This window comes from Labrus mixtus, chromosome 19 (assembly GCF_963584025.1).
Source record: "Labrus mixtus chromosome 19, fLabMix1.1, whole genome shotgun sequence".
Lineage (NCBI taxonomy): Eukaryota > Metazoa > Chordata > Actinopteri > Labriformes > Labridae > Labrus > Labrus mixtus.
In genome coordinates, this window is record NC_083630.1 from 19996380 (window position 1) to 20020380 (window position 24001).

A 24001-nucleotide genomic window follows, 5' to 3' on the forward strand; every position below is an offset into this window, starting at 1 on the left:
TTTCTAGCATTAGCATGCTAACACAACAATGCAGCGCCAGTTGTTTTGGTTTCATGCTGGTGCTCAAGGGCGACATCTGCTGGATCAAAAAATCGCATATAAAGCCTTTAACATATAAAAAAAGAAGCACACTTTTCTTATTGACCTGGTTAACCTAGCGTTTCCTATAGACATAAATGGTGAAGTATCTCTTATTAAAGCTGAATTTAACATAATTAAAACATAATTTGCTGGCTAGAGAGCTTACTAGCAAAGCAAAAAAAAAACAACAACAACAAAACTAGCTTCTTGTTTTGGCTGCTAACTAGCAAGAAGCTTGTTTGGTAGCTACACTTTACTTTTCTTTGAATTTAAATGTAACTTTTCTTTTATACACATACAGATGAAAACAGACTCAACCAAAACTAATTTTTTGACAATGAAATGTTCAAGTCAAGCTTAAATACGTGCCACCAACATACCTTTGTAGCTACGGTAGTTAGCTTGAATCTTAGCCGTACTTTGAATCCCTAATAATGATAACAGCAGATTTTAGCAACAGCTGTGCATCAAAACATACTGTCAGATCTCTGAAGTCACATCTTAGAGATACATGTTCTCTGTGTCGTCGCTTGTGCCGTTAGATGTTAGCGTTAGCCAACACTTGAAAGCTTGTAAAGGGAAAACCCTAGAAATCTTCTAGAGTTTGTTTGATGTGTTTATACACATTTAAAGATTGACTTTCTTATTCCAAAATAACCAAAATGTGGCTATGCTTTGATGAACGTGTATGTTAGATTTATCAAGCTAACCAAGCATCGTTAACAAAAACAGGCTGGGAAATATTGTTAAACTTTGCCGTAAGATAGTTGGAGTTGACTTGAATGATCTCGGCCATGTTTTTCAAGTAAGAACCACTCGAAAGGCAAAGGCCACCTCGGAAGACCCTCAGCACCCCCCCTGCATGCAGAGCTTAGACTTCTGCCGACAGGGCGGAGGTTAAAGTAAGGAGGTCAAAATCAAATAGATACCTGAGGTCGTTTGTTCCATCAGCTGTTGGGTTTTTAAATAAGCTGTAGGCACTTTTACTATGGACTGTTGGTCCTTTGTCCCTTATCTCACTCACGTCCATCACGGTGATATCATGGTAGTTATGTTTTATATGTATGTATTTATGTCATTGTGCTGTTTTTTTATGGATGTGTTGACTGTATGGACCTCTGTTGCAAACCAAATTGCCTCTCGGCGACAATAAAGATTTTCCAAATTCCAAATCCAAATCTTCAATGGTGAAACGTCTTACATTCAGTTTTCAAAGCTTCCAATATGGCTGCTTCAGGAAGTGTTACATCATCTCAAAACCGAAGAGATAGTGAGGCATCGTGAGAATGAGACCTGACCTTGGCTAGAGGATGGATGTAAATGTTATGTTACGCTACACTTATAATACTAACTGGGTTACGTTTTCCATCTCCCCCCCCCCCCCCCCCCCCTTCCTCTCCGTTTCCCGTTTTCCTGCGCACAGGCCCAGGACAAGAGGAAAGCTCTGGAGGAGACCAAAGCCTACACCACCCAATCCCTGGCCAGCGTGGCCTACCAGATCAATGCCTTAGCCAACAATGTGCTCCAGCTGCTGGACATCCAGGCCTCGCAGCTGCGGCGCATGGAGTCCTCCATCAACCACATCTCCCAGGTCAGAACACACACCAACACACACACACACACACACACACACACACACACACACGCACACATTTACACAAACCACAGAGCGTGCAGCTGTGAAGAATGGTACCCCACATTTCCCACTTCTCCTCTTACTTTCACACAGACTCGGTTATTTTCAAACACAGTACGAGGCCTTCAGTGGAATCCATGGTTCCCCTTTTTTTGAGGGTTTCAGTCTCTTCTGTTTGTCTTTGTGTGTGTTCAGCGTCATGACTGCTTCTCTGTTTGTCTTTCTTTTATGCTCCTGTCGTTTTCAGACTTTCACAAATATTGGAAGACATTTAGCACAATCGGTCTTTTTAGATTTTTAAGCCCCGTGTTTATTGCTTTGCAGTGAAGAGGAGCACCAACACAAACAGTCATGTTATTAAAGGTCTGCCAGTTAACTCGCTGTTATATTGAGATTATATGTAGAAATATGATGCATTAACTCAGTGTAACGTGGAATAACTGTAACAATCTCATGGTTGAATCCAAACATTTAGACTAAAAATAAGCTGTTTTTTGTTAAAAAAAAAAAAAACAGTATGGAGAGGAAAGGCTGGTTCCTATTTTCATTCCCATGTCTTCTATCTGTACTTTCCTTAGTGCTCAGAGTGCCAGAAATTCTTTCAGGATACACTGAAGGTCAGATTTTTAGTCTAATGGAAGGAAAGAGGGCTTGCAAGACTCCAGGGCCTCAAAGAGAGAGAGAGAGAGAGAGACAGAGGGATAGAGCGACGGATCCAGCAAATCAGAGGGGAGTCGGAGGGAAATTGAAGATGGATGGTGACAAGCGAAGAGAGGCAAAAGAGAGAGTCCAAAAAAAAGAGGTATATTTACACTCCTTCAGGTTTTTGAGTCAATATCCTGACAGACAGCGTTCAGCCGACACCAAGGTCACAGCGACACCACTGCCTGCCTCCGTCTCTATGACAACCCTCTGAGCCACATTAGAAAAGCATATGAAACAATGTAAGCCAAGACTAAAGTATCACCTCTCATTATCTGTGACTGACTTCGATGTCTACAACAAGTGTGAATAACTCTTTATGGTCTTCAGGGGCGTGTCCTGACTTTTTTTTTGATCAGGGTGGCATGTTTGTGTTCACACAGGGTATAAAGTCGAGGTGCATGTGTGAAAATGTCTATAGTTTAGTTTTTTTGGGGTGGCATCTGAGATAGCCAGTCAGATTTCAGAATCCACCTCCTGGATCCGCCCCTGCTTGCCTGGTTCACTGTTCAAGTAGAGTTGGAAATCAGGGCAAGGGGGAAGCGGCGGTAGCGTAGTGGTTAGTGCGCGTGCCCCATGTACGGAGGATGTAATCCTCAAAGCGGACGGCCCGGGTTCAAATCCGACCTGTGGATCCCTTCGCGCATGTCATTCCCCACTCTCTCGCCCAGATTTACGATTCCATCCACTTTCCTGTCTCTAAATAAAGGCACACGAAGCCCCATAATAAAATAAAATATATTTTTTAAACTGGAACAAGAGAGTGGGAATGACATTCAGGAAAGATCGCTTGGAGGGCTGTTGCTTTGTACATTGCGGCACGCACACTAACCACCGGGCTACCAGCGTCTCATTTTGTTTACTTTTTGGACAAAATGAAAAGAAACATTTCCTCCCTGATTTTTTTTCCAATTCAAGAAATGCAGAAGTGGAGCGAAAGTTCAAACTGATTAGCGTCTTGCTGATAACCAAGTATCACTTTCATCTTCCTCTTCTAGAAATCTGAATGATTTAGCAGCTTTACCTTCTTAACTGGAAAAACTAGAAGAGTCTGAACGCCTAATGCTTCCTGCACACACACAATCTGTTTCTCCTTCTAGTTGTTTTTCTTGATGGATTAGAAAAGAGGAGAGGTTCCCGGTGTAATGAAGCGTATCTCTGTTTTAATAACAAAGAGGTCGGGCTGCGAGCTCTGCAGGCTGTGGGTGTTTTTTATCTCTCTCCACTGTCCCGTTCAGAGGTGGATCATTATCGTGTTGCCCCCACTTATCATGGGAGATGAGATTTACCCTTGAGGCAGGTGTTGAATTCTGCTGCATGTGTGATGCAGAGGAAAGCATCGACCTGACTGGGTATATGTTGTTTTGACTTTGTGAAGAAGTCTTCAGATGAGAAACGTCATTTTAGATTCCAGAGCTGTTTTATGTAGAACAAGGAGAATTTCAGGACATCCACAGACTGAAGTGTGCGACGGTTTCATTTTCAAGTATCCATGCTGATGTTCGTGTTCAGCTGAGTGTGAGCCATGCACGTTGGCTGTTCCGTGTTCCTGAGCTGGATCTGTGTGTACTTCAAAGTCGATGCCCCATTAGCCAGCCACCAGCTAACAGCACAGCTAACAATGTTGTGCTCATGAAAGTATGATTCATTTTGTGCTTTTGTTTTGTGTGTCTTTTGTAACAAACGCTGTGACCTGCATTAATGTCACTGAGGATCAGAGTTTGGTAGCCAAAGTTAGAAAAATCCCTGCTGTGTTGGCTAACTGCAAAACATTATCACTTTTTTCTGTGCGTGCAGCTTAGAGTGATCCGTCAGCAGCACACCGACTCTCTCTCTCTCTCTCTCTCTCTCTCTCTCTCTCTTTCGCCTGCAGTCAGGTGTGGGTGAGTTACTATGGTTACGTGACAGTCTGTCACTGAAACTTTCTGGCGACCCTTCCTTTTTCCTCCGTTTACCAATCTTACAAAAAAGAAACAAATCATTTCAGTCATGTTAAAAAAAACAAAAAAAAACTACACATGCCATTTGCACATTTGAAAAGGTCTGAAGCAGAGATCATCATTTCACATTAGCTTTAAGTCACTGCCGATCACATCACTGAGTTCACGCAGGGCAATACGTCCTGCACAACCAGCGTTTACAGGCTGTGAGTAATCATCTCTCTGCAGTCGTCTAATGAATCCTTTGGGTCAGTTTCTGTCCGTCGCCTACAGCAATCAATGCCTGCAGCTACTAACTGTCTCTGTTACATTAACGCGTCAGTCAGCGTGTGGTGAGACGCTGTCTGGCGTCAGAGACATGTCCTCCGGGTTGCCCACGGTTACAGCGCGCTCGCTCTGGTCAGGGTGTGGTGGCATCTCTCAGACTGAAACCCGATGCCTCTTTCTGAGATGGATACCTACCAAGCACAACACACTGGACTTGTCTGGTAAGGAAACCAGTGTCTGGGGGGGGGGGCTGTGGCTCAGATGGTAGAGCCGGTCGTCTCCTAACTGGAAAGTCAGAGGTTCGATCCCCAGCTCTGGCAGCGACATGTCGATGTGTCCTTTTAGGAAGACACTTAACCCCAAGTTGCTCCCGCTGCTTCGACGGTGTAAATCTGATGAATGGGATCAGTTACTTCTGATGGTCACTTTACACAGCAGGCTCTACCATCAGTGTGTGAATGTGTAGGTGTGACCTGTGGTGTAAAGTAGACAGAAGACTAGAAAAGCGCTGTACAAACTCAAGTCCATTTACCAATCCGTCTTCTCAAATCAGGATGCAGAACTCCCCACTTGTTTCAATAGATCCAACCCAAAGTTATGTTTATATGTAAGTCTTTAAATGTCGTATACAGGAGTTAAAGTGTCTTCAAACATGATTGTAAACAACATCTGGTGTGTTGAAAGTGCTCCTGTTTATTGTTTCCCTGGTCAGCTCATTGATATTCAGAGGATGTGTTGTGATTCAACAAGAGGGAAACCTGTTTGTGAATCTGTGTGAGCGGCTACACATGCACAACATGTCTGTGTTTGTGTTGACAGGTATTTTGTTTGTGTGGCCACCTCCCCTGCTGTTACTGTCATTCATGATGCCGGGGTCTCTCTGCAGCAGCACTGATGCAGAGAGGGGCTTTAGGGGAAATAGAGCAGCTCAGGGGGGCTTCCACCTTGTGCTGTGTGTGTGTGTGTGTGAAGTGGCTGCTAAGAGGCTGCGAACAGGCAGCGCTTTGTCTGTCCCCCCCCCCCCGTGGAAGAAAGTGGCTCACATTGAGAAACCTCTCTGTGTGTTACACTCAGAAGAGAGTGAGGATAAAAAGGGGTGTGGGTTTGTCTGTTTGATTAGGATCTGTTTTTTTTTTTATCTTCCAGCCCCAGATCTGAAGTTTCATAGAGAGATTTCCCCTCAAATCCGATTGGCAGAACATAAATGTGGCTTTCTAAGAGTGAAGCCAGAGGCATGCAGGTACACGTGAGCTGTATTTGAAACTTCTGGTCTGAAAATCTTGTTGTTGTTTTTGGAGCCTGCGGCAGCTTTGCAGTGAGTTTGTAAAGATGATACAACAGAGCAGTTTAAGGAGCTTCAACAGGAGAAGCTCGCGTACAAACTGAAACTGACGGGAACAAAATTAGATGTTTAGTTTGTGCATGTTTAACACTTTATTAATCTCTTGGTACCTGCACTTCTGTTTGTTACATGTAAAGTAACCTGGACTTAAACTGACCTTGAACCCCCTGAGTCATTGGAGAAACACAAGCAAGGCCGCCGGCGGTTATTAGTAGCATTTTTAGCTCCTCAATCCCTATTTATGGCATTTTCTGTTGCAACTTTTGTGCAATGAATGATATACTGTTGCATCCTCAGTCCTTGCACGGCTTCATGAGTAGATTAAAACTAAAGCAAAGATAAGAGGCATTACTGGCAAATTGAGCATGAAGACCCTTGAGTTAAAAATAGAAGAGGATGCATTCACACTCGCTAGAAGCCAACTAGCTATAAACTAGCTATAAATAAGCTATAAATACCAACTTTTTTTTTTTTTATTGTTTCAGTGTGCCGCCCCTCTTTAGAAAATCCCCTCAGCTCCGTTTTTAAAAAAGTTTATTGGTATATTATAAGCGAGAACAAATGAGCAGTTATTCAGCCTAATGGCAGTGTGGCAGTTATGGAGGAAACAATGAGTCACTATCAGGGAGTGATTGTGGGAAACTCTGGTCAGCAAAACCTTAAATGGAAGTACAGAGACGATGCAGTGTGAGTGTTTGTGTTTTTTATGACCAACATTTTTATTGTTTTTCAATTTTTTTTACAACAGTACAATACCAGACAACAAATGATATAGAACAATACCCAACAAGGGTAACACTATCAATGCTAGACAAAAAAAAAAAAAAACAGACCTGACGAACAAAAATTATAATTAACTTAAATTAAATGCAGGAATAAAGCAGGACGAATAAAATATATGTAAATAAATAAAAATTAAAAAAAACAAAATTCCACAACCACAACATGATTATTTCAGATTAGGCTGCATGGAAGTGTTAAGTTTTTCACCTTTTACAGAAAATTGTGTTTCCAGAGTGTTTGAATTATTTCTGAAAGGTGTTTCCTTTTTCTACTTTTTGTTCAACTTATCCTTTGAGGAAAAATTCAGTTTTTGGTAGTTATAAAAAAAAAAAAAGCAGCCAATATTACCTGCCTGGGATTTCTATTTTATGTTGCCATGGTATCGAAACAGATATCGATATTGTTTTAGTTTGACTAGAAGTGTATAAAAGTTTAAAATCGTGACATCCCTAGCTTGTAGAAAATCTTGAATACGTCTCATCACTCTGCTGGTGCAGCTGTGTTTGTAATGATTTAAATGGCTTCCACTTACATTTTGGAGTTGGCCAGAGCTCCCAGTGAACCCAGTGACCACAGTGATGAAGCAGCACAACAGTAGTGTGGATGCAGTAAGCTGACACACACACACACACACACACACACACACACTGTACACTCCCCCAGCTGTGAGCTTCACTGAGACTCGGCTGTTTCTACACAGTAATATTCTTATCCAATCACGGGAGGCTTTCTATCGTTTGTGTTCTTAATTTCAGCTTATTTTTCATTCCAGTCCTCATTCTTCAGATGTGCTGTTACATACCGATCCCCTCTGCTGCTTACTTGTGTCTCTGTGTGTGTTTGTGTGTGCAGTACTCTGATAAGAACACACACACACACACACACACACACACACACACACACACACACACATGCAAAGACTGAAAGGTTGTGTCTGTGTGCTGCAGTGCTGGCTTTTTGACCTCCCATCGAGGAAGAATGGCACTGATCCAAACAGGAAATGAAGCCGTATAGGTCTCCCTGTGTATGTGTGTGTGTCCGTGTGTGTCCGTGTGTGTCCGTGTGTGTGTGTGTGTGTGTGTGTGTGTGTGTGTGTGTGTGTGTGTGTGTGTGTGTGTGTGTGTGTGTGTGTGTGTGTGTGTGTGTGTGTGTGTGTGTGTGTGTGTGTGTGTGTGTGTGTGTGTGTGTGTGTGTGTGTGTGTGTGTGTGTGTGTGTGTGTGTGTGTGTGTGTGTTTCCTGCTGTCTCCACTTGCTTGCCTGTGTATTTCTCTCTCTCTCTCTCTCCTGCCTCTCCTGGTGGTCTCTCCCACTCTGCTGGCTGTGTGATGCACAGAACCTTGTAGAGAGTTTCTTTATTTCCCTTTTCCCCTCACTGTTGGATATTTTTTCAGTGGGTTATAGCGACGTGTGTGTGTGTGTGGTCTGAAGCCTCTGGGCACTGGTTAATAAAGTTTAAAGACATGGGTCTGATATTGGAAAATGTCAAGTTGTGTCAAACTCGCCCCTCGCCCAATTAAAGCTGGGATCAGCTCAAGCCCCCTTGTGAAAAAGCGGTATATTTAATGTATTTAAATTCATCTCTTAGCTCTCATTCAAACACATTCAAACATTCTTAACATTTCTTTTAACTTGGTCACTATGCTATATATACAGTATGTGTCTCTACCACCAACCTGCCAAGGGACGACAGAGGGAAACTGGCTACAATCTGGCATATTAACATGTTTATGTTCATTAATGTGCACCGTCCATACTTTAAATAAATAGATACATTTATACTAAGGCTGCACGACTAAAATTAAATATTTTCAGAAGCGTAATGTGGCCTTGCTCAAAATCAAAATCACTGAAGCCACAACATTTTACAAGTGAAAATGGTAGCATTTTGTTTATTTTTTTATTTATTTAATTAACAAAGAAACGGTTATATATAACTGGGTTGCCCGCCCAGGTATCGTCCATGTGTGGGCAACACTGCATTCACAGAATTAGACAGGTGTGTAGAAGAAAGATAAGTCCAACATGTTTTAGGATGTTTTCAATAGACTGGTTTGGTTCTGATTTGACTTATTAACGTCCAGTACAGAAACGTTGCTAATAAATGTGTTTCTTGTAGACAGCGTGCGGGAGTTCGCCCAAAAACATGTATCAACTATTCAAATTCATCTCAATCAGTCCGTCAGTGTCGGGTTAAGACCGTTGCTGCATTGGCGTCTCAGAAGTTGTTGTCTTCTGTTTGGGTCGTAAAGTGTGAAGCGTGTTGTTTTATGCACATTCTCCTCCACCCTGTCCTGACGTGAGGTCAAATATGACTAAGTGATGATGGGAACTGACTGTTGAAGATGTGGTTACTTCCGCCTGCTTCTCATCCCAGTGCAGAGCATCGTTTGTACCACAAATGATTTTCCCACTCAGCAACCACTCTGCAATTAAATCTTATATCACTACACCTCTGTTCTGCTTCGCCTGAGAGTACGGCCATTATTTGACAGCTTCACATAAGCAAGTCTGATCAGAAAAAAGAAAAGTATTTCCTCGTACTGAAGCGACCATCTGCAGCGGGGATTCATCTTATAATGTTTGTTGTCTCCATTGTTGTCCGGCTTTATGTCTGGGCATGATGTAGACTGCTTTCTCAGCTTGTATGTATACTCACAGCTCAGTCGGAGTCGTTTGGCCTCAGCCCAAAAGTAAGATTGGCTAATGTCAGCCGAGGTGTTTCCATATGTGCTGTGTTAGCAAACAAAGCGTCGACCTTGGCATGCAGGAGACGCTTTTTATTTTTTTTCTCTCTCTCTGCTGGGAGAAACAACCCCTCAAAGGTTTCACACGTCCAGCCCTCTCAACCTCCGCTTCTGGCTTCATCACACCACGCATGGGTCGTTAGATTTTACCAGAGGAATCCGTTTTTTTTTTTTCGAGGGATGTTTAACAAGAAGCTGCCAAACGGAGAACTCCCCACGGGGGGCGACTGACCTCCCATTTTGGCTCGGAGTGCAGATTGAACGCTCTGGCATTTCTCTGTTTTGCACTAACTGCTCAGAGAAACGGCCTTCGGACAACTGCTCGACTCCACAGATGACAAGCCTCAGATGTTCTGGCTGTAATCACGCTGGGTTACACAGCAGACACGGAGGCATTTGCACCCCGCTTCCACGGCCGGTTTGGCTCGGTGCGGAGTGTTGGATTGCACTCTTCCTGTGGATGAGGCTGGACAGAGGGCCAAGCAGAAGATAGAAAAATGGGAACTACAGCAGCCATAGGGTCTTCAAAAGAAAAGCTGACAATTTTGCACGCAAGCACAAGTTAACCGCCATTGTTTGGCACCTGCCTGTCCAACAGAAAGCAGGCTAAGGGTGCGTTCGAATTGTCCCCTCCTATCTCCTGTCACTATCCACTTTACCTTAACCCCGGAAGCATTTAAGTGGCGGCCATGATAAGAGTCGTTCGAATTCTCTAAAAGTTAAGGAAAGGTGGGTCAGTGCTTCCTTTATAACCTCCTTTAGCATAGGATACACCGGACCATCCTTTTACGAAAGGAGATGAGATATGCCGCCCCACAATTCCTTGCGGCCGCAACATTTAAAGCGAGTCGCGCACCCGACCGTTCACAAACATTAACGATGATCGTAAAGTGACACAGATCAAGGGATAAAAAGATAAGAGACATTTTTATCAAGATGATGTTTTATTCAACATATTTCATTCACTTAAGAATGTTTTGTGCATTTGTATGCTTCAAACATTATGTGTAGGTTATATCTTATATCTTACATTAATGTAACAATTCATTTCATATAATCATACTTAATTTGATGTTGATTTCTGAGTGGACAGGAAGCTGATGGTTTCACTTTTCTTACTTGTAGCCTGGTAGTCTATATTGCTTTTATTTCAATCCCAACCTTGTGGTGATTAGGATTATTTCACCGGTAAGAAGTCCATTTTCGGGAACATTGTAGTTTCAACACGGCGGACTCGCGTCATTAACCTCCGCCGGCCCGTCGCAGTTAATGACGTGGCCTAGTGGAAAATGCGGTCGGATTGTCAGAGCAACGAGATCGCCTTTCCCTAAGTCCTTTATGAATTCTCCTAACATCTTTCCTTGACCTCATGACGTTTTTGCGGGGTTAAGGTGAAGTGGATAGTGAAAGGAGATAGGAGGGACGATTCGAACGCACCCTAAGTCTGCGACAATGACACTGCTAAATGAGCACATAAGAAGCTCTACATGTGTTGGCTTTCCCAGATTCCACAAAAGCAACAGCTTTCAGGACTATCTTCTGAGCATGTTATTTCAGGATAACTCAGGACATAGCTGTAGTAGACGCCAAGCAGGCAGGTTAAGAGTAAGTGGGCGCAGCAAAACGAAAAGCACACTTCAGCACTCGCAGCACTTTATCATAAAATAACTGCTGGAACAAACTGAGCATCGCAAATTGTTCAATTCCGCTCTCAGGGGTGAACATGGGTAATGATGATGAGAGCGGAGTTGTGCTAAGAAAGAGCACTAAGGGGACATAAAACCGCTAAAGAAGAGATGATCATGTCCTCATCATGCCTTCTTCACCTGTTCGCTGCTTCCACCATTGTGGGAAATCGTTCTGTACTGTACGCTTGAAAATCGAGGGTTCTGATGTGTTTAACAGACGTGTGCTTCTTAGTTATTATCTCCTCGTAATCTCCTCGTAAAGAACAAGGATTTTCAATTCCTGGACCGCTGTAAAGACGAGCTTATCTCAGCGCTCAGCCAGCAGTGGCCTTTAATAAGACCCTGTGCCATGTCTTATTTCATAACCATGTCTTGCTTGGTTTTTACGATATTACATGCCATTTAAGAATGTGTCCTCATGTTTTTGGATAGCAAACCCGGTTAACTGAATACCTCTCGGCGTGTTTGGCGTGCAATACCTCAGAGCAGCAGAAAGAACTGCAGCCTGTATCTGAAACATGTTTTCAGATTGTCTGCAGTTGAACGCTATCATTAGTCATTGACACATTAGTGTGGTCTAACCACACATGCCCACTGACACGTTGGTATGTAGGGTGTGTTTGTGTAGTTGCAGTCATTTCCCCATGTTATGCACAAGCTCACCATTACGCCTACAGTACATGCTGTGCAGCTTTTTAGGTTTGTCTGCATGTTTGTGCATAGCTGGCATTTTATTGAGGATATCATCCCTTGGCCAGTCTGCCAAAGTGCTGAAAAGTCTTTTTTTCCTTTTTTTTCTTCTCTCCAACATGTGCTGAAGTGGAACCGTCTGTCCCAATTCCGTATCAAAGAGTTACAGTTTTTTTTTTCTTCTTTCTGATTTCCTCTTACCTCATCCTTACAAAACAGTGTGTGTTTGTTTGGTAAGAGGGTTGTCAAGTTACGTTTTCGTCAGGCTTCGAGATTCCAGCCCTGTTCCTTATGATTGGTTGTACCACTGGACCGAGACTTGTGCACCCTTCTTGCTGATGTTGTTCAGACATATTAGGTCATTGTGTGACCTGTTTTTCAAATACTCTTACCCTACCCTACTTCCCCCGCAGTCTGAGCAGTGAGGTTTAGCAGAGGAGTGGCTGGGTCAGAAGTTCACAGTTGGAAGAGATGTTTAGTGCTATATTTTGGGATTCATTATTCACATATGAATATAGGGCAAAAAAAACAGAAATTGTAATGAAACACTGAAAATTGACTTTAAAACATTGAGTGATAACAGGATGATCATATAGAACAGAGTAATTGACATGCCCTGTTAATATCATTATCATTATATCACGTCATTATATTCCTGGTTTGTTTAAGTTCAAACATTTTTGATTTGTGACCATTTTTTGGCCATTTGGAGCTAAAGCTTTCCCATTGCAGCCGTAACCAAAATGGCAACGATCTGGATTAAGAAAATAAATAACATTTCAAATATTTAGCCACTTGTTGCTACTAACAACGAAACAAGAGCCTCTCATCTTGGGAACCATTGCACTGACTCACTTGTATCCCAGAATGGTTAAAAAAAACTTTTCCAGTCTTAAGTGCATTCAACTTGATTATTTTAGTCTGTCTGGCTAGAGTATATGGATGACGATGATGATGTTTGCAGCAGCCAATGTATGACCTAAAAGCCTCAAAGTGGTCACACAGGTGGCTAGATCGTCTTTTAGCGACTGAATGAAGAAGAGCAGCTCATAAAAGAAAAGTAGGGGCCCTTATATGCTCAAAAGCTTGTAGCTGATGGATAAACCAAACAAAAACCAGAGCCAAAGATTGCTCAGTGTTCTAGGAAAACACCCACAGGCCTCAAACAGATGGGTGACAGTGGTTGAAAACACATTTGAATTATCCACCTTTCAGCTTGGCAGGGTGTATTCAAAGTTCTTTCTCTTGCCACCCAACAGATGGACCATTGGGATCCAGTAAACACCCCTAGTGCCAGTCAAAAAGGCAAAGGAGGTAGACGGGCTATTTAGCAGCTATTGCTTGGTTGGAAGCTCCCCACTGGGGTCGGTCAAAAGGGGGTCAAGCCTGAATGTGCATTTCCACTTTGACGTTTGCATTTTTGACAGATCCATTCCCCGTTCTTTAGGCACAGTTCAGTGGGTTAGAAAAGCGTTGTCAACAGGGTGCAACGTCTCGATGCATGAACGTAGCGGTTTTGAATTTATGCCTCCTGAAAACACTTCTGTAACATCCTCTCTCGCTTTAACAGCAGCGCTCATTTCTGTGCATACAGGAAGGAGATGACCTCATACTGCTTTGCCTTCTTACTTCCCTCCTTTGCAAGCTGCATATTGCTTCCTGATAAGGGGGAATATAATCAGCTATACCAGAATCCTTCCAAATTTAGCGTTGATATTATAACAACAATCTTGTTTCTGAGTTTATTTTTTGGGAGTCAGTTGTGGGACTTTCCTCTTTTTTGAGTTTTGGTGTTTTCCCCATGTCCGAAACACTTCACAAATCTCTAGGACAGGTCAGTGTGTTTGGGTCATAATCAGGTGAAAGTAGGCAAAAAGTTTTGGAAATAAATCCAGACCAAGAACAGCTGAAGTTTTCCTTACCTCTTCTTCCATTTGGGTCCATAATATCCAATCGTTGAACCCCATCATCCCTCCACAAACGAAAATGTATTTCTGCTTCTGTTCAAAAATACTGATAAGAATTTGGCCCAGTTGTTTCAAGACAATTATGATTTATGGCACTCTGATATTTGGGTATTATCTCTGATCGGTGGCTAAGCTGTGAGCCTAAATCCAATATCAGAGGAGTCCTTGCACGGATTGGAATTATAAGAGTTGCTCAAATGGAATATTTTTGCACTGGCTTCGTTGGGAAGACTTTGTTTCGGCAGTTCTTTTTTTTTTTTTGTATTTTACGAGCCTCAGATGTTCTGTCAGCCCGACTCAGGTTAAACAAGATGACCGCAGTCAGCACTCAGTCATACCTTTTAATTCAAACAGACAAAAAACCGGGTATTGGAACAGAACGGATGTTTCCCCTTTCTATGAGAAGTCTCTGTGGGAGCAATTATGTATGAGCAACTTTGCCTGTTATGAAATATTGATTCCTCTTTTTCCTACCATTTGGAACAATCCACTTTCTTGTATCCTTGCGTGTCCTGGAAGAAGTTAAATATTCTTTTTTATAAATATACTAGAGAGAATGTCAGCCCACTGGATGATATTGTCCAGAGATGTCATCAATGAATGCACGCCACTGGACTACATATAAGTCCACTAGTGTTGGTGCGTCTTTCAACTTGGGGAAGCCTTAAAGGCCTTGTAGTCGGTCATACAGTAGAACAGTGCAGCATAAAGAGACAGTCCAGATCCAGATCCATGTGGCATGAAAGGAATCCTCTGTTGGCGCTGGTCACTAACTCCTGCCCCCCCTGTGAGAGACCATGGTTTACTGGTCTGCCCTCAGCAGACATTACAGTCTTTCATCTCTCAGGGGGGAAGGCAGCTGCTCCTGGACTCCTCCCAGCTCAGTGGGAGTCTGAATGCTGGACAGAGAATTGAAACCAAGTGGTGGTGTTGGTGTCGTGGAAGATTTGACAGCGGCCAAAACCAATCAATGAGGGCATTTTGAATTATACTGTGCATAATCTCTACAGAAGTTTTTTGACTAGAGCCAACTGTGAAAACCATCTGACACCATTAACAACGTTTAAATGAACAAGCCGATTACGATATTTCCATGAGTTTGTTTCATTACTTCTTTATAATTCTTCATGTCTGCTTTTTTTTCCAGATAAGCTATGAAATTTAATGTATTGAAACTGTACTTGAAATGTCACTAAATGTCTTACCATACGGCATATCATCGATCTTTCCCAACGACAGTGCGAGACTCCCACACTGCCGACATTTTCTTTCACGTTTGACCATGAAAACAAAGACTTCTTCTTCTGCCCTCTTCTGTTATTTAAAGATTCCGAGCCAGTACCCTCATTCTCATCAATGAAGTTTTGAAGTCACTTACGTCCACATACACATGCTTCGGTCATTGGTCCACCGCAATCGATTGTATTAGTGTTGCGTTGGCTGTTGTAAACCGATTACGACCTTGGTGATGAAAAGCGCAGCCTCGTGATTTAATTAAACCTTCTTAAGCTGCTGTATGACGAGTTCATCCAGTCCCAGGGGTCCCTGTTGGGACTGTGAGTTCGCTGACTTCCCAATGAAGCATCGATTCCCATCTTCTCCTCTGTGTCATGTACAGACGGTGGACATCCATAAAGAAAAGGTGGCCAGGCGGGAGATCGGGATCCTGACGACCAACAAGAACACGGCGAGGACCCACAAGATCATAGCACCAGCTAATATGGAGCGGCCGGTGAGGTACATCAGGAAGCCTATCGACTACAACGTGCTGGACGATGTCGGCCATGGCGTCAAGGTGAGTAGATTTTCCATTTTCTTCCAAATATTGTGTATAATTCAGCCTTTTCCTCGTTTCCATATGAGATTTCTCTTAGCTGAGTTCATTAGTTTATCTCTGGCTTCTGTTCTTTCACTTTCTTCTTCCTCTACATCTAATTTTCTTCCCTTCCCCCTCCTCTCGTTCTTGCCAGAGGTATTCCTATCTCCCCTCCACTCTTCTCTTTCCTACTTTGACTCGCTTTCTGGCTCACACTCCATCTCTTGTGCTTTCGCTTTCATCTTCAGAAAGCACCCCTTCTGACCCTACAGGAATATGTTCCAGTGTGGGTTGGTGGGAACGGGTTGGGGGGGAGGAGATGAACTGAAAAAAGTGATTACATCACATGGCTTTCAGAAAATAGCTCTATTCTTAGAGTGCTGTGAAAATGGCAAATTTGTGAGACCTTTTGAGAGGCACTTAGGCCCAAACCATCCTCGTAATCTTGTTCTTTAGTTTCTCTAAACCTCTGCGGATGTGGTTTCTATTCAATTTGTGGTTTAAATTCACATCAGCGCGATCTTAGAGATAAGAAAGAATCTGATTCTGGTGTGATAAACTCTCCCATGTAGTTCTCTGATGATCAAACCGTGACATTTCCAATACCTCTCTGCTGCCAGGGCTCGCTCAGGGTGGGGGGGGGGGGTCACAGGGTCGCTCTGAAAGTGGTGGTAATGACATCATTTCCTGACGGCCCCAGGCATCTCAATCCTCCTCTGCCCCATCAATCAACCAATCAATCGCAGCTCTTACACAGATTGGATTAGAAGGCCCCACATTACCGTCCCGCAGCATTACAGGCATTGATAAGGCAGGATAAAAGCCATTGTGTCAGCCACAATTTACTGTGCGGGGAATTAGGTTGGACACTTCCAACATGATGGACGAGCGTGATGGCTAATGGGGAGCGAAGCATTTTATTTGTGTTTCTTACAACACGGTCAATATTTTCACAGATCATAGTGAACATTTCTTTTTAAGACTGTAAAACGATGATGTTTCTGGACACAAGAAAACCATTTTTGGAGGGGCGTTGGGGGATTAGCTATTTTTAAGCTTCACGAGGGACACAGTAAAACTCTCATACTCTCATCTTATGCTAAATATAAAGCTAGTGTCTGGAGGTCGTTAGCTTAGCTTATTTTAGTTTAGCTTAGTTTAGCATGAAGACTATGGACTGTGAAAATCTCCCTCCAAACAAACATTTTGAGTTATTATTTTTAAATGCCATCTGAGTGTGAGCAAATTCAATAACTTTCAAATTACATAGTTGACTAAATGTTCTTACTTGTAATTCCATTTTCCAGACTTAGTCCCAGGTGATTATTTTTTTTCTTATTAAATTATCTTTATTAGATTCTCATAAAAAAATGTAGATGAACAATCATTCTTTTACCCTTCCTATTTTTTACATAAACAATGGAAAGTTACAATGTCATTAAAACAGAGAAACTGAAGATCAAATACTGAATTTAATTTGGTTAAGATTGTTTTGTCAACTACTGTTTCAAGGGTAAAAAAAGGGCGTTTTAATTAAAGGATTTTGGATAATTAAGTCGTTACATGGTTGCACAATAGTGTCAAATAACTGAAAGCACCGTGCTTAAGGCTGCTCTGAGGGTGTGCGATGTTTCTATTTTAAGAACATTACGCATTAGACTGGGCCTGATCTGACTCGGCTTTTTCTTAAGAAGTCTCTTCAAACGTTGTGCACTTTAGTTTGTGAATGTGTGACGCACACACACACACACACACACACACACACACACACATCTGACATTCCTACATCACTCACCTCCTCTCATCCATGCATGTCACAGCCCAAAGAGCCAATCAATACCCCGCATCAATACTCCATATTAATTCATATAGAGGCCCGTGATGGCTGCTGTCAGACGCTCGCCTTGTATAGAATATCTATCGCTGTGGTTTACTTACCGACCAGGATCGATACTTTAATGGGAGTTTAAATCATGCGTTTTTGCTTCCAGTAAACTGTGAAACGTGCAACAGCTGCCGGGGTGTTTGCACGGGCCTAAATGTGCAATAAGTTTTAACAACAAAGCACGAGTTGTAACACAGAGAAGAGACAGTGTTGTGTCCACATCCATTATTAAAGAGAAGCAGAAGCTCAGAAAAAAAAAAAGAGGAACTGAGAGAAAAGAGAAGGTGCAATGCATCTAAAGTTAATCACACTCTTCTTTGAACACAGCAGCGTCGTATCAATAATAAGTGGAATCTGACAGATCAGGCGCTTTCTGCATCTCAAGTCGTCCTCACAGTGACGTAATGCTTTTTTAGCTCTCGTATAGAAGATGAGATTTATTCCTCCAGTCAGCTGATGTTTAATCTAGTCAGCGGGGCTTTTGGGAATCCAGACATGATGATGTCAGGTGTTTGAAGTCTGATTGCAATCCTTTGATATTTCATGTTGTGTCAGTTATGAGTTCGCCAGATTAGATTAAAGGAAAAGCTCTGGGTTTTTGGGGACTTTGAATATTTTCTCTTCTCATGATTGCTTTATTTATTTCTCTGCGTGTCGTTTGAATGTCTATTCTTGCAAGTCAGCATTAAGTAGTGAGGTACATATCATGACACTGTTCAGCAGATAAGTGACTAGAGTGTCTGGATACAAAGCAAACAAAGACATTTAAGTTATTTTTCCATATAACATGAGATAGCCTTTAGAAGGAGTTCATTAAATGACTGAGGAGTTGGAGGTTTGTTTCATTTCACTTTCTACAAAATAAACAACTAATATTCTTTCAATATGACGACCACAATGATTGCTGTCTTTTTCATAGACATAAGGAATTTCCCTTTGGGATTAATAAAGTATTCCGGATATACAGTATTTTAGTGCTAACTGCCGGCTAGCTGCTACCAGCGCTAACTGCAGAGACAGATGTGGTGCTTTTCTTGTGACTACATCCCAACAAAGGCCAGCCTATGATTTGTCAGTTGAACGCTTTTTTACAAAAATCAGCAGCAGTAAAATGTTTGTATAAACTTAAGAAAGCTTTGACATGGTTAACCCCCCCCCCCCCCCCCCCCCCACTGATTATGATGAATTTACCTTAAAAAGTATGTCACACAGGATCTCCGTTACTTGAAGATAGTCAATCCCAATTTGTCATCAAAGTGGGTACCACTAAAAAAAAAAAAAAATGTATGAAAGAAAAATTCAAAGAAATTATATTAAAATATTATTTTAGAGTTAATTGTATTTAAAGAGGGAGGGAAATATTCATATTAAAGTTTTAAGTTTATTTCTAATAATCCAACATGTTATTCTTGATTTTGAGAGTCTTCTAGCTTTCAGACTCAAAACAATGAGGAATTAACTAAAGTCAATTTTCAATAAACTGTGTCATGTTGAAGTGGCTTAATTTTGGGGGTCTATGTCCTGAACACCTGATTTATTCTGTTCTATCCAAACATTGACCCAGCAGCCTCCCCCAGCTCTGTCAGACTGCAGTGCTCTACTTTTTCACCCGAGCTCCACACCTTAAGCCTTCAGGACTTGATAATGACCTTAATCTGAACCTGCCTGTCCACAATTCACCTCGGACGTAACTAAAGCTTTTTTCACACTGACAGGCCGGGCCGGGCAGCCAAACAGAGACACAGCCTTTCCCAGAAAGATAAGGAGAAGCAGTCCCAGGCCTCGGCATTCCTCTCATGACCTACATTGTAAATAGAATCTCGTATAGCGTCGATAACCCGGGGAGAGTGAAATGTGAATTTGAAATTTACCATTCACAGCTGCTCTGAAGGTGTTTTTCTCTGACCTTTGCCTTGAATTTCGCTTTCGGTTGCTTTTTTTTCCCTCTCTCTCTCGTGGTCTTGTGATGCTGCAATGCTCTCTGCAAAGGCCACTGGGGAAGCTGCATTATAGATGAGCCACTTGACTCTGCAGTTGTCAAACTGAAGATAAAGCCAGCTGCTGTGTTGCCTCTATATTCTCTTTGACATCTGCCCACTCAGGTACAAAGGTGTTTTTTTTTTTTTCATTGCTGCCAGTAACGTGGTCATGAGAATGGTTTTTGTAGTCCAAAACCTTAAATACACACAAAGATGCTCAAGAGGTCTAAAACACTTATTTACACAGCAGCTTTTTTCTATGTGCTACGGTTGATTCCCTGTTCAGATAAAAACGTGTTTCTCTGCCATCAGAATCCCTGTGATTTGATCCACTCTGAATGTGGCACTGGGTGTGGTCCTGTAAGTCTAAGTAAAGGGCGCAACAGTCACAGCGTTCTCCTCTGGTTATAACGGCTGACCTACCCAGCTCTTGCAAAATGTTTACTCAGTGTAAATACAAACCGGGAGTCATTTTTCTCCTCCTCGTTGTACTTTGACTCTTGCTGATCTGTTGAGACACGGCCCTTTTGACATGCCCTCTTTCTGTCTCTCTCCTCTCTGTCTTTTTTTTTCTTTTTTTATACCTTGCCTTCATAAGTGGCTAAAAGCCAAGGTAAGTGTGGTTTATCCCATGACCCATTGTACTGTAATGCATTATTGATAGATCTGTCCAACTCCCTTTCACCAGCAGACCCCCTTACATGTGGTGATCTTTGTCATTCCCATGTTATCCCCATTAACCAACTTGTACTGTAGTCCTCTTAGCCCAGATCATACATGCTCTATAACCCCCCCCCCCCCCCACCCTGTCCCTTACCCCTCTTTGTTAATTTACTATCTCCTTCTTTTATGTTACATGTCTTTAGTTGTCTAGAAATGTTCAGTAGTTCATTTAAACCCCCTATAGGCTTCCCAGACAAAGTATCATCGAACGATTTTACAGAATTTATAAGACTACATTGCAGTAGGGTTGTCGCAATACCAGAGTTTTAAACTTTTGATTCGCTCCTAAGCTGATAAGCTTCAGTACTTTTTTAAACCTACAATCATAAAATGCACTGAGATTGTACAAGTTATCAGCCTTGTTGAATCAACCCAAAGGTTTCCAACCTGCAAACACGCAGAGCGCCTGAGTTCAAAACAAGCTGGATTGACATTAAATACTCAACCAAAACATAGATCTTGTTTTCATCTGGGCAGCCTATAACTATTAAATTTTTCGTCACCCACTTTGTAATCATCCACAATTTGTCTGTTAAATGAGCACCTTTCTTCTAACCACAGCAACATGGAAACAATCAGTCAATCAGAGGAGGAACACTATCGAGGACCAACCCGCCGACGCAGAAACCACCGAGCCCTCCCATGTCAGGGCGCGGCACGCTCGGGTAAGATTTCCATTTCGATCAGCACCAAGGACAGACTAATCCTCTAATTACCAAACACGGAATGGAAAAAACACAGGGACGAATTGGGGGCAATTCAAGTACATGCAGTCCAAGTAGATATCTAATTATTCATTTATTTTTTTGGCACGCGTGTTTTTGTGATAATTACCTGTGATTTGAGGGGTAACAGCTCGGTGGGTGGTGTTGGTTCACACTCTGTTATTTGCTAAAACTAATGCTCCAGGACGTAACAGTTCAACTCAAGTGTGGTCGTGATCGCTGTGATTTGTGGTTTTGGCTCGCTTACTTATTTTGGATGACAAAAAACAGATTTAAGTGAAGCCAGAGGAAAGGGATTTAGTAAAAAAAAGTAAAGTCTGTGAACTTCTATATGACAGGTCTCGCACCCCGATGAACCCAGCCGCCGTTTAACACACAGCAGCCGTTTGCATCACTTATCAGATAATAATTTCCGAGGGTAAACTGCAGTGAACTCTCATCCAGCCGGGGGAGATGATGTAGGCTTTAAAATGCTTCACTGAGCACCGCCTCATAGTTTGGATAGTAAGATTTACATTTCCCTTTTGTTTCCTGATTCATTTTGCCGCTGCAGGCGCAACGCGTCCTACAAGACCCTGGAGCCGGTGAAGCCGCCCACGGTGCCCAACGACTACATGACCAGCCCCGCCCGGTTGGGCAGCCAGCACGGCCAGCAGCACAGCCCGGGCCGCACGGCGTCGGTCAACCAGCGGCAACGCACACACAGGTACTGTGGAGACGATCTGTCTGTCACACACAAACCAGAGTAGATCCAGAACTTCTCTTTTCTAATTCTGAGAGTTGATTGATCTTTATCTATCCAACCTAAAGGCAAAATGTTTTCACTGGCTGTTTCATGTTAAATATAAGGATTAACTGCCTTTTTGTGTTTTATATCATCATTGAAAACTGTCTTTGGTTTTTAGATTCATAATAAGAAAGTAATAACAGTTAGATAAATAGTTAAAACGTCTCCAGTAAACTTACATCAACAGATGTTAAGTGAGTCGATAAAAGGGGCAGTAGCTCAGTCTGTAGGGACTCGGGTTGGGAACCAGAGAGATGCCGGTTCAAGTCTGGTAGCAATAGATTGGTTGCCAAGTCACTAGTACTGCCCAGGTGCCCTTGAGCAAGGCACAGAACTCCCAACTGCTCTGGCGCGCTCCCTGTGTAGCAGTGTGTAGCAGTCCCACTCTGACATCTCTCCATTAATGCATGTCTACAGGTCCTGTTTGTGTGTGTGTGTGAGCAGTATGTCCCTCAATAACAGAGAGTAAACCAGAAGTATGTTAAACAAAACACAAAAAAATAGCAGGTTAAACACTGCTGGCGTCTGCTGATATCATCAAGTCTGAGATCAATCAAGGAATGGGAAAAAAGTTTCTCAACTTTGTAACTGATGAGTCCGTCAGCTTTGCACAGCTTTCAGTGCAGAGTGAGACGGGTGATAGGAAAGAGTGGAAGAAGTCCAGCTGAACTGAACACTAAATTGTGCACTCAGTGTTTTTAGTAATGTGGGAAAGCATCTCTCCAAAAAACAGCGGTCTCCTCCATGTCAGGTAGTTTTAATCCCGTCTTTCAGTTCAGCAGATAAACACTCTTTCACACTTCTCCTCCTCCTCCTCCTCCTCCTCTCTGCGGCACTAAATCCAGCCTGTGTCTGACAAGGCTTTGAGGGTTCCTTACTGCGACTAGAATCACTCTGATATTAATATCTGTAAAAGCCTTTAATATAAAGTGCTGCTTAAATTAAGAAGAAGGAAAAAAAAAAAGTCACCCCTTGAACGTAGCTCTTAAGGTTTGTTACCCAGAAAAGTGAAGGCGGAGAAAGTGGGCGACGCTTTCATCAAATTTGAGTTACGAGTGCGTGGAGCCGCCTCATTAGCTAAAAAGCCTGTTATGCTGACTGCGATGCTCATAAATATAACATCATTTCGTTCTCCCCCAACCTCGGCCAACTCCTCGTGTTTGTTTATACAGAAGTTCCCCAGTGCTCCGTCTACTTTCTCCTTTAAAAACCAAACTCCAGGTCGTCCTGCATAAAAACCTTCAGAGCGACTACAAACAAATGTTCCTGATCTGTGGTTTAAAGTCGCCCTGATGCCCCGTCAACAGACTGCTGCTGTCCTCCCAGTCGAGCTGTACCAGCCCTGCTTCAGCTAATAATGCTGTGGCATCACTATTTGATTACACAGGCCTTAAGCCGAAGTGCTTACTCAGCTCGTCTGTCTCTGCCAACCTCAACAGAAGTCTAAATTCAATATCAGCACCTGCTGTTTGGTCCTCTTTATTTTCTAACATCTTTCTGTCGGACAGATAACGACGCATAAGAAAAGTCAGTTATTTGAATCCTGATAACATTTCCTTACTTGGATTCCAACCTTAACTAATCAAACTAAACAGGAGACATTCAAACTAGTGAATGTGAGCGACTGGTTTAGCTCAGTCGTTAGAGTCAACGTCCAAACCGTCTCGTCTCCACACTTCCCGTCTTAATTTAGCTGAAGTAATGGTTTATAAATAGAAATGAAGAAGTGAATGACCTTTGGGATAAATCATGCATCACAATCTAATCTATTATTTAAAAGATAAGTAGTAAACTGTGTGTAGATTCACCTTCTGTCATGTCAGCGTCCACAACCTGCTTTTCATCTAATTTACAATTCTTCAACAGCCACCAACAGTCACAAGCTGAAGCTACCATCTCCTCTTTGACTCATCCATTCTTTGTTTATGAACTACAAACTCCTCCCCCCGCTTGCTTCATGTCCCTCTTTTGTTCGACTTTTTGCTGCACGTTGCTCCCAATTGATCTCCCAGATTTCCTGACATTGTTGTTATTGGTAACAAGCTCAATAATAGATCTCTGAACAACTTCCCTCACAGAGAAGGAACAAATCAGCGATGAAGTTCAAATGAGTTTACAGCACCAGACGATTAAACGTGATAAAAAATGTATATATTTTTGAAAATTAACCCTTTTGTAAATAGTATCCAGATCAGAAGTGAGAGCATAGTTTGAGCACAGCTGCATCTGTTCAGCTGTTCCAATT

At 42.4% G+C, this 24001-nt stretch overlaps 1 protein-coding gene across 10 annotated transcripts in view; it reads left to right on the plus strand.

Annotated features, from left to right (window-relative positions):
• The window catches only part of abi1a (abl-interactor 1a), a 50196-nt gene that overhangs the window by 12971 nt on the left and 13224 nt on the right, over positions 1 to 24001 (plus strand). For 6 of the 10 annotated variants that reach the window (XM_061063981.1, XM_061063983.1, XM_061063986.1 and 3 more), the window contains exons 2-6: positions 1505 to 1672; positions 15460 to 15636; positions 20120 to 20134; positions 20806 to 20909; positions 21523 to 21675. In XM_061063981.1, the coding sequence (XP_060919964.1) occupies positions 1505 to 1672; positions 15460 to 15636; positions 20120 to 20134; positions 20806 to 20909; positions 21523 to 21675 (617 nt within the window). The remainder of the gene's footprint in view (positions 1 to 1504; positions 1673 to 15459; positions 15637 to 20119; positions 20135 to 20805; positions 20910 to 21522; positions 21676 to 24001) is intronic. The other 4 variants (XM_061063982.1, XM_061063985.1, XM_061063990.1 and 1 more) reach the window with 1 other exon arrangement.